The sequence below is a fragment of the Propithecus coquereli genome, unplaced genomic scaffold (assembly GCF_000956105.1).
Source record: "Propithecus coquereli isolate 6110/MARCELLA unplaced genomic scaffold, Pcoq_1.0 Scaffold409, whole genome shotgun sequence".
NCBI classification, from domain to species: domain Eukaryota; kingdom Metazoa; phylum Chordata; class Mammalia; order Primates; family Indriidae; genus Propithecus; species Propithecus coquereli.
The window spans coordinates 1237708-1249415 of record NW_012149830.1 but is presented as its reverse complement, the minus strand read 5'-3'; the positions used below and the strand labels follow the sequence as shown (position 1 = coordinate 1249415).

Sequence of the window (11708 nt, the reverse complement as noted above, 5' to 3'; positions counted from 1 at the left end):
TCTGGACAACTAAAAAAATATATATATAGAAAAATTAGCTGGGCATGGTGGCACATGCCTGTAGTCCCAGCTACTCAGGAGGCTGAGGCAGGAGGGTCACTTGAGCCCAGGAGTTTGAGGTTGCTGTAAGCTTGGCTGACGCCATGGCACTCTGGCCCAGGCAACAGAGCCAGACTCTGTCTCAAAAAATAAATAAATAAATATAGAGAGAATAATAAAGTTAGAAAAATCACCATTTTGCAGCATCATACTAATAATTGATTCGTGGGAGAATCAACAGTAGAAAGTTTGAAGAAGAACCAAGATAATTACCTGGTTTCAAACTATTTCCCCACAGATTACTTGTAATTACAAAGAGAAATGTGGAAACTTTACTGTGGAGAAACTGAGGGAGCACCACTGTGACCAGGCGATCGTCACCTGATGCGATGTACCTAGAAGGATACAGTGGCACCTCTGTGCTATTCACACCAAAAATGTGCTGAATCTAATGATGTGGAAACTTCAGACAAACCAAATTGAGAGATTTTGTAAAACAGTTCTTCAAAAATATTAAGGTCATGAACATAAGACTGAGGAACTATTCCACATTGAAGGAGACTGAAGAGACATGACAAGTAAATGAAATGTACAATCTTAGATTGGCTCTTGCATCGGGGGAGAAAATTGGGATAATCGGTGAAATTTGAATGTGGCCTATATTCCAGATGATAGTATTGAATGAGTGTTAAATTTTTACCAATTTGATAATTGTTCTCTGGTTACAAGAGAGAATGCCCTTGTTTTTAAAATGTATATGCCAAAATATTAGGGTTGATGAGCATGGTGATGTCTGTAGCTAATTCTCAAACAGTTTAGAAAAAAACACACAGAACAGGTAAATGGGGGAAGATGTTAATTGGTGAATCTGGGTGAAGGAGATACTGGAGTCGTTTGTACTGATCTTGCAGTTCTTCTGAAAGTTTGAAATTATTTCAAAATAATTTTTCTTGAAACCTGCCATCTCAGAGGAATTCCTAAATGTTGTAATGAATCGAGTGCTACTTTCATCATTAAAATAGTATAATGGGTTCAAAGTCTCTTGGGTAACTAGATCTTCCTTTTGTTCATTTTTTTTTTTGACCTGCATTTTGGTTAATTGTCACAAGATGCCTGTTAAGTAGCTAGGATCTAGTGGTAAGCATTTTTTAAATGTGCAGCTAAAATAGGATTTTTGACACATCCAGTGACTTCTGCTTTTTCTGTAAGAAATAACAACTTGCTGAAAACACTAAGTATGTTGAGATTAAATATTAAAAGATTCATAATATCGTATTTAGCTTAATGCAAAGGTTAAAAGAACTATGAGGCTGGGTGCGATGGCTCAAGCCAATAATCCTAGCACTTTGGGAGGCCGAGGAGGGAGGATTGATTGCTTGAGCCCAGGAGTTGGAGACCAGCCTGGCAATGTAGTGAGACCCCCATCTCTACAAAAAATAGAAAAATTGGCTAGGCGTGGTGGTGTGCACCTATAGTCCCAGCTACTCAGGAGGCTGAGGCAGGAGGATTGCTGGAGCTCAGGAGTTTGAGGTTGCTGTGGGCTGTGATAACGCCATTGCACTCCAGCCTGAGCGACTGAGTGAGACCCTATCTAGAAAAAAAAAAAAGAAAAGAAAAAAAATGAACTCACCCAAGTTTATGTTAAATATCAATGACATGTTTACTTATCTAAATAACTTATCTAAATATTTGCTTTCCTTCACCTCCTGAAGAATCTTATAGTATCTTTTTTTCCCCTCTTCTAGGCCCTTTCTTGGCTTCTAGTGGCACTGATCTACCTTATCTGTTCAGGAATGCTAGTTTTAAAGGAAAAGTGTTAATTAACCTATTTTATACTAAGTGAGCACTAATTGCTCCTAATTTCTCTTTCTTCATCTTTTTCCTAGTGTACCCAAGGCTTTTAATTCCTGATTAACGATTTCTCTATTTATACCATCTTCTTAAAGGGAGCATATTATTTTTCTTCCAAATATTTTAAAGCCACCAAATAAAATTGATTATGCTTAAAATAGATTTTCCTGGCTTTTTTTTTTTTAAGTAGTTTAGGTAGAACAATTATTTCTTTGTATTTTTAAAGGGAAGAAGGATTGACTAAGCTAAAATAGGTGCAATCATCTGTTGTTGAACCCACAAACAAGAAAAAATATTTGTTGATGCCCACTATTTCTAAAGCAATATAATAGTATTTGTCATACTTTTAAAGTTAATAAGATTTTCATTTATATTATTTAATGTACTAGGTTGAGACATGAAATTGCCAATCTTTAACAGTTTTCAACCTATAAAAATGGCAATTTTATATAGTTTTAAGCTGATGTGTGATTTTAGAGACTCTTAAGTTCTCTTAGAATTTTAGTCATTTTAAAATCACTTTCGTAGTAACCGTTTTGTATATAAACAATTAAATGTTGAATATATATCCCTTAATCTGAAATTTCCTTCTTAAAATAATGTGCAGTTAGATGAATTTTGAGTGACAGGAGTAATTGTGATGCTTGGTGAGAGCAGGAGACAGGATATATTGGTAGTGTGACTAAGCTATGTTATAAAACAAGAAGTAAATGTACAAAACATAACTATATTGTTGACTATTCTTTTGTGTATATTTGAAAGTATAATATAAACACATTTATAAATCAGTTTTATTGAGGTAAACTTGAATAGCAGTAAAATTCTACAATTTGGATGAGTTCTGACAAATGTGTATGTTACCACCACCATAATCAAGAAATAGGCTGCAGTGGCTCAAGCCTGTAATCCTAGCACTTTGGGAGGCCGAGGCAGGAGGATCGCTTGAGGCCAGGAGTTTGGGCAATATAGTGAGACCCTGTCTCTGCAAAAGATTTAAAAATTAGCCAGGTGTGGTGGTGGGTGCCTGTAGTTCAGCTACTCCAGAGGTTGAGCTAGGAGGATTGCCTGAGCCCAAGAGTTTGAGGCTGTTGTGAGCAATGATCATGCCTCTGCACTCCAGCCTGGGTGACAGGGCAAGAAATTGTCTCTTAAAAAAAAAGATATAGAACATTTCCATCACCCTAAAAAGTTCCCTAGTACCCCTCTACAGTCTGTCCCCGCCCACTCCTAGCCATTAGTTGCCACCCATGTACTTTCATCACAATGGTTTTGCCTATTATAGACTTTTCATTTAAGTGGAATCATACAAAATGTAAGTTTTTATGTCTGGCTTCTTTCATTTTTTTTTTTGTTTGTTTGTTTCTTTGTTTTGAGACAGGGTCTTGCTCTGTCTCCCAAGCTAGAGTGTCATGACATCACATCCTAACTCACTGTAGCCTCCAACTCCTGGGCTCAGCGATCCTCCTGGCTTAGCTTCCTGAGTAGCTGGGACTATGGGTGCCCACCACCATGCCAGGCTAATTTTTCTGTGAGTGAATGTGAAGGCCTAAGACATTAGTGTACACTACTGCAGACTTTATAAACTCTGTACACATAAGCTACATTAAATTTATAAAAAATAAAAATAATTGTGCTATGACAGTAGCAGCATCACTAGGCAATAGGGATTTTTCAGCTCCATTATAATCTTAAATCTTATGGGACCTCTGTCACATATGTGATCCATCATTGACTGAAATGATATGTGGCCCTTGACTGTGTTCATTGTGGAGTGCTTAAATCAAGCTAATCAACATGTCCCTTGCCTCACCTGCTTATCATTTTTTTGTGGTGAGAACATTTAAAGTCTTTTAGCAATTTTAAAATATGTAATACATTGTTATTATTAACTGTAGTCACTATGCTATGTAATAGATCACTAAAACTTATTTCTCTTGTCTAACTGGAACTTTGTACCCTTTCACCAAATCTTCCTTTGCCCCTTCTTGTTAAGGATTTTTATATCTTATGCTCATGAAGGCTACTGGCCTATAATTTTCTTAGAATGTCTTTGTATTTGTCAGTGTAATAATGGCCTCATAAAATGCATTGGGAAATGTTCCTTCCTCTTAAATTTTTTGGAAGAGTTTGTATACAGTTGGTATTATTTCTTCGTTAAATATTTAGTAGAATTCACCAATGAAGTGACTTGGGCCTGGAAGGATTTTAATATAAATTCAGTTTCTTTAATTGATATAGAACTATTCAAGTTATCTATTTCTTAGCAAGCTTTGGCAGTTTGTGTTTTTTAAGAAATTTGTCTTGTTTCATCTAAGTTGTGAAATTTATTGGCAAAAAGTTATTCATAAATATTCTCTTCTCACCCTTTTAAAGTCTGTAGGATCTGTGGTGATGTCCCCTTTTTCAAGCCTGATATCAATAATTTATGTCTTCTCTTTTTTTTTTTTTGACTTCAAAAAAATTTGTTTTCAAAGAACCAGCTCTTGGTTTCATTATTCTTCTTCATTGTTGTTGTTTTCTCTTGCATTGGTTTCTGCTCTGATCTTTATTTTTTCCTTTCTTCTTACTTGGGTTTAATTTGCTGTTGTTAATTTGCTTTACAAATCTTAACTGCCTCAGCTTCTCTGAACTTCCATCTCTGTCTCCTCAATTCAGCAAGATTGTTGCGCTGTGTTTGAATTTCTTTTCCCTGCACTGCAGCCTGGAAATTTCCTTCAAGCAGTAAGCTTTGGCAGTTGTAGGGCTCACCTTATTTGTTTCTGTCTCTGAGATCATAGAATAATAAGAAATAAATTCTAACACTTTACCTTTTAACCAGTTCACTCCACACTCTCTCTTCTGGATTTGTATTTGCTGTAGAACAAATTGATGCCATGATCTGCTGAAACTCTAATGCATTATCTATCCTTAAATTACTTGCAGGTGGAAATATCTCACAATCACAGGTTCATGCTGGATTTTATAAGTTCTCTTAGTATGGTGCAGGGGGTGTTTATGCACATTTTTGTTGTTATTATTGACTAATTTCTGTCCTAGAGGTAAATGGCCTTTGGTGACAGATGAGACCTCTCTCTTTCACTCTCTTTACGAATATATACAGCCCTGAAGTGTTGGAGGGGCTAAGTGGATTTTTGGTTTTTTTAAGTTGCTTTAGGCTTGTGTTCATCACTAGATTCAGTCTTTGTCTAAATACATTATGTGCAATTCTTATTATTGTCACTTGTAACTTAAATGTTTGTTTACTACTGTTCTCAGCTTGTTCACTGGAGTAATTCTGAGTTTGAAAATACAACCATGTAAACAATGCTTACTTGCCTGATTTTGTTTTGTAGGTGGTATAGCTGTATGCTGGGAAAGAAATGCAGCCTGGCACCTCTGAAGGAAGAGCTTCGCATACAAGGGGTGAGGCTTTGTCGTTACCGTTCTGCTGTATCTACTTTTTTTTTTTTTTTTGAGACAGAGTCTCACTTTGTTGCCTGGGCTAGAGTGAGTGCCGTGGCGTCAGCCTAGCTCACAGCAACCTCAGACTCCTGGGCTCAAACTATCCTCCTGCCTCAGCCTCCCGAGTAGCTGGGACTACAGGCATGCGCCACCACGCCCGGCTAATTTTTTCTATATATTTTTAGTTGTCCAATTAATTTCTTACTAATTTTAGTAGAGATGGGGTCTTGCTCTTGGTCAGGCTGGTCTCAAACTCCTGAGCTCAAACGATCCTCCCGCCTCGGCCTCCCAGAGTGCTAGGATTACAGGCATGAGCCACCACGCCCAGCCTGCACTTCATCGTTTTAACTTAGGGTATTGTGCTTAGTTTAATTCCCTTTGAAGTTTGATATGGCAAAGTCTCATTGATTGATGTCTGCTCTAAGGCCTTGGGAGAAAAGGTTGGATCCAGTTGCTCTTTCCATGATGAGCTAGCTGTATCAACTTTTTTTTTTTTTTTTTTGAAATGGGTTCTCTCTCTGCTGCCCAGGGCTCAAGTGACTGTCCCACCTCAGCCTCCCAAAGTGCTGGGATTATAGGTGTGAACCACTATACACAGCCTGGCTGTATCCCTCTACAAGAGGTAGTCGCTGGTTGATTCTGCTTTAGGTGGTCATAGAAGAGAGTTCTTAAAATCAACAATCATGTATTTTCCATCCATTAAGCAATCTAAAAAGGAATAACAAGGAATTAAAAGCCTTGGTTCCACTTATCCATATACAAATGTCTGTGAATAACAAAAGTCACTGATAATTTACAAGAACATAGGATAAAAGTTTATGTTTAGCCATGAAGATTTGGAACTTATGATAGTTTAAATAGTAAATTTTGAGATCAGGCAGATATTAGAGTGCTTTGGCGAATATGTAGGGGCATTTATCTGGTTATTTATTTATTATAGGCAGCCAAGTGTTGGCATTTGCTACTTAGGGAAATTTTTAGAATAGGATTATAGTTGCTTATACCCTGAACCTCTGCTTTTATCTGTTTTTCTATATTATGCTTCAGTTTAAGATATTTGGTTAAAAAAGTTTCTAAATAAACATTCCTCACTAAAAAGAACCAGAGTTCCTTGGAGAAATCGTTAATTTTAGTGCTGAGTCAGGATAAATATAAGATGATCCTGGAATATCTTGTAGTTTACCAGAAAGTAACGAAATGCTGAAAAAATGACACGTCAAAAGGACATAGAGCCAGCTTAAGCCAAATCTAGGACAATACGAATTTTGAAATGAATAATGACAATAATGGTTTATAACCTATTGAATAAAATAAAGAGGGGTAGAGTGAATGCCAATAAATAAATACAGAGAGGTTGAGCGCGGTGGCTCATGCCTGTAATCCTAGCACTCTGGGAGGCCGAGGCGGGTGGATCGCTCAAGGTCAGAGGTTCGAGACCAGCGTGAACAATAGCGAGACCCCGTCTCTACTAAACAATAGAAAGAAATGATCTGGACAACTAAAAAAATATATATATAGAAAAATTAGCTGGGCATGGTGGCACATGCCTGTAGTCCCAGCTACTCGGGAGGCTGAGGCAGGAGGATAGTTTGAGCCCAGGAGTCTGAGGTTGCTGTGAGCGAGGCTGACCCCACGGCACTCTGGCCCAGGCAACAGAGCCAGACTCTGTCTCAAAAAATAAATAAATAAATATAGAGAGAATAATAAAGTTAGAAAAATCACCATTTTGCAGCATCATACTAATAATTGATTCGTGGGAGAATCAACAGTAGAAAGTTTGAAGAAGAACCAAGATAATTACCTGGTTTCAAACTATTTCCCCACAGATTACTTGTAATTACAAAGAGAAATGTGGAAACTTTACTGTGGAGAAACTGAGGGAGCACCACTGTGACCAGGCGATCGTCACCTGATGCGATGTACCTAGAAGGATACAGTGGCACCTCTGTGCTATTCACACCAAAAATGTGCTGAATCTAATGATGTGGAAACTTCAGACAAACCAAATTGAGAGATTTTGTAAAACAGTTCTTCAAAAATATTAAGGTCATGAACATAAGACTGAGGAACTATTCCACATTGAAGGAGACTGAAGAGACATGACAAGTAAATGAAATGTACAATCTTAGATTGGCTCTTGCATCGGGGGAGAAAATTGGGATAATCGGTGAAATTTGAATGTGGCCTATATTCCAGATGATAGTATTGAATGAGTGTTAAATTTTTACCAATTTGATAATTGTTCTCTGGTTACAAGAGAGAATGCCCTTGTTTTTAAAATGTATATGCCAAAATATTAGGGTTGATGAGCATGGTGATGTCTGTAGCTAATTCTCAAACAGTTTAGAAAAAAACACACAGAACAGGTAAATGGGGGAAGATGTTAATTGGTGAATCTGGGTGAAGGAGATACTGGAGTCGTTTGTACTGATCTTGCAGTTCTTCTGAAAGTTTGAAATTATTTCAAAATAATTTTTCTTGAAACCTGCCATCTCAGAGGAATTCCTAAATGTTGTAATGAATCGAGTGCTACTTTCATCATTAAAATAGTATAATGGGTTCAAAGTCTCTTGGGTAACTAGATCTTCCTTTTGTTCATTTTTTTTTTTGACCTGCATTTTGGTTAATTGTCACAAGATGCCTGTTAAGTAGCTAGGATCTAGTGGTAAGCATTTTTTAAATGTGCAGCTAAAATAGGATTTTTGACACATCCAGTGACTTCTGCTTTTTCTGTAAGAAATAACAACTTGCTGAAAACACTAAGTATGTTGAGATTAAATATTAAAAGATTCATAATATCGTATTTAGCTTAATGCAAAGGTTAAAAGAACTATGAGGCTGGGTGCGATGGCTCAAGCCAATAATCCTAGCACTTTGGGAGGCCGAGGAGGGAGGATTGATTGCTTGAGCCCAGGAGTTGGAGACCAGCCTGGCAATGTAGTGAGACCCCCATCTCTACAAAAAATAGAAAAATTGGCTAGGCGTGGTGGTGTGCACCTATAGTCCCAGCTACTCAGGAGGCTGAGGCAGGAGGATTGCTGGAGCTCAGGAGTTTGAGGTTGCTGTGGGCTGTGATAACGCCATTGCACTCCAGCCTGAGCGACTGAGTGAGACCCTATCTAGAAAAAAAAAAAAGAAAAGAAAAAAAATGAACTCACCCAAGTTTATGTTAAATATCAATGACATGTTTACTTATCTAAATAACTTATCTAAATATTTGCTTTCCTTCACCTCCTGAAGAATCTTATAGTATCTTTTTTTCCCCTCTTCTAGGCCCTTTCTTGGCTTCTAGTGGCACTGATCTACCTTATCTGTTCAGGAATGCTAGTTTTAAAGGAAAAGTGTTAATTAACCTATTTTATACTAAGTGAGCACTAATTGCTCCTAATTTCTCTTTCTTCATCTTTTTCCTAGTGTACCCAAGGCTTTTAATTCCTGATTAACGATTTCTCTATTTATACCATCTTCTTAAAGGGAGCATATTATTTTTCTTCCAAATATTTTAAAGCCACCAAATAAAATTGATTATGCTTAAAATAGATTTTCCTGGCTTTTTTTTTTTTAAGTAGTTTAGGTAGAACAATTATTTCTTTGTATTTTTAAAGGGAAGAAGGATTGACTAAGCTAAAATAGGTGCAATCATCTGTTGTTGAACCCACAAACAAGAAAAAATATTTGTTGATGCCCACTATTTCTAAAGCAATATAATAGTATTTGTCATACTTTTAAAGTTAATAAGATTTTCATTTATATTATTTAATGTACTAGGTTGAGACATGAAATTGCCAATCTTTAACAGTTTTCAACCTATAAAAATGGCAATTTTATATAGTTTTAAGCTGATGTGTGATTTTAGAGACTCTTAAGTTCTCTTAGAATTTTAGTCATTTTAAAATCACTTTCGTAGTAACCGTTTTGTATATAAACAATTAAATGTTGAATATATATCCCTTAATCTGAAATTTCCTTCTTAAAATAATGTGCAGTTAGATGAATTTTGAGTGACAGGAGTAATTGTGATGCTTGGTGAGAGCAGGAGACAGGATATATTGGTAGTGTGACTAAGCTATGTTATAAAACAAGAAGTAAATGTACAAAACATAACTATATTGTTGACTATTCTTTTGTGTATATTTGAAAGTATAATATAAACACATTTATAAATCAGTTTTATTGAGGTAAACTTGAATAGCAGTAAAATTCTACAATTTGGATGAGTTCTGACAAATGTGTATGTTACCACCACCATAATCAAGAAATAGGCTGCAGTGGCTCAAGCCTGTAATCCTAGCACTTTGGGAGGCCGAGGCAGGAGGATCGCTTGAGGCCAGGAGTTTGGGCAATATAGTGAGACCCTGTCTCTGCAAAAGATTTAAAAATTAGCCAGGTGTGGTGGTGGGTGCCTGTAGTTCAGCTACTCCAGAGGTTGAGCTAGGAGGATTGCCTGAGCCCAAGAGTTTGAGGCTGTTGTGAGCAATGATCATGCCTCTGCACTCCAGCCTGGGTGACAGGGCAAGAAATTGTCTCTTAAAAAAAAAGATATAGAACATTTCCATCACCCTAAAAAGTTCCCTAGTACCCCTCTACAGTCTGTCCCCGCCCACTCCTAGCCATTAGTTGCCACCCATGTACTTTCATCACAATGGTTTTGCCTATTATAGACTTTTCATTTAAGTGGAATCATACAAAATGTAAGTTTTTATGTCTGGCTTCTTTCATTTTTTTTTTTGTTTGTTTGTTTCTTTGTTTTGAGACAGGGTCTTGCTCTGTCTCCCAAGCTAGAGTGTCATGACATCACATCCTAACTCACTGTAGCCTCCAACTCCTGGGCTCAGCGATCCTCCTGGCTTAGCTTCCTGAGTAGCTGGGACTATGGGTGCCCACCACCATGCCAGGCTAATTTTTCTGTGAGTGAATGTGAAGGCCTAAGACATTAGTGTACACTACTGCAGACTTTATAAACTCTGTACACATAAGCTACATTAAATTTATAAAAAATAAAAATAATTGTGCTATGACAGTAGCAGCATCACTAGGCAATAGGGATTTTTCAGCTCCATTATAATCTTAAATCTTATGGGACCTCTGTCACATATGTGATCCATCATTGACTGAAATGATATGTGGCCCTTGACTGTGTTCATTGTGGAGTGCTTAAATCAAGCTAATCAACATGTCCCTTGCCTCACCTGCTTATCATTTTTTTGTGGTGAGAACATTTAAAGTCTTTTAGCAATTTTAAAATATGTAATACATTGTTATTATTAACTGTAGTCACTATGCTATGTAATAGATCACTAAAACTTATTTCTCTTGTCTAACTGGAACTTTGTACCCTTTCACCAAATCTTCCTTTGCCCCTTCTTGTTAAGGATTTTTATATCTTATGCTCATGAAGGCTACTGGCCTATAATTTTCTTAGAATGTCTTTGTATTTGTCAGTGTAATAATGGCCTCATAAAATGCATTGGGAAATGTTCCTTCCTCTTAAATTTTTTGGAAGAGTTTGTATACAGTTGGTATTATTTCTTCGTTAAATATTTAGTAGAATTCACCAATGAAGTGACTTGGGCCTGGAAGGATTTTAATATAAATTCAGTTTCTTTAATTGATATAGAACTATTCAAGTTATCTATTTCTTAGCAAGCTTTGGCAGTTTGTGTTTTTTAAGAAATTTGTCTTGTTTCATCTAAGTTGTGAAATTTATTGGCAAAAAGTTATTCATAAATATTCTCTTCTCACCCTTTTAAAGTCTGTAGGATCTGTGGTGATGTCCCCTTTTTCAAGCCTGATATCAATAATTTATGTCTTCTCTTTTTTTTTTTTGACTTCAAAAAAATTTGTTTTCAAAGAACCAGCTCTTGGTTTCATTATTCTTCTTCATTGTTGTTGTTTTCTCTTGCATTGGTTTCTGCTCTGATCTTTATTTTTTCCTTTCTTCTTACTTGGGTTTAATTTGCTGTTGTTAATTTGCTTTACAAATCTTAACTGCCTCAGCTTCTCTGAACTTCCATCTCTGTCTCCTCAATTCAGCAAGATTGTTGCGCTGTGTTTGAATTTCTTTTCCCTGCACTGCAGCCTGGAAATTTCCTTCAAGCAGTAAGCTTTGGCAGTTGTAGGGCTCACCTTATTTGTTTCTGTCTCTGAGATCATAGAATAATAAGAAATAAATTCTAACACTTTACCTTTTAACCAGTTCACTCCACACTCTCTCTTCTGGATTTGTATTTGCTGTAGAACAAATTGATGCCATGATCTGCTGAAACTCTAATGCATTATCTATCCTTAAATTACTTGCAGGTGGAAATATCTCACAATCACAGGTTCATGCTGGATTTTATAAGTTCTCTTAGTATGGTGCAGGGGGTGTTTATGCA

At 36.7% G+C, this 11708-nt stretch overlaps 1 protein-coding gene across 1 annotated transcript in view; it reads left to right on the top strand.

Annotated features, from left to right (window-relative positions):
- The window catches only part of METTL16 (methyltransferase like 16), an 84340-nt gene that overhangs the window by 57047 nt on the left and 15585 nt on the right, over window positions 1-11708 (top strand). The window contains exon 7 of the mRNA XM_012653048.1: window positions 5223-5292. Coding sequence (XP_012508502.1) covers window positions 5223-5292 — 70 coding nt within the window. The remainder of the gene's footprint in view (window positions 1-5222; window positions 5293-11708) is intronic.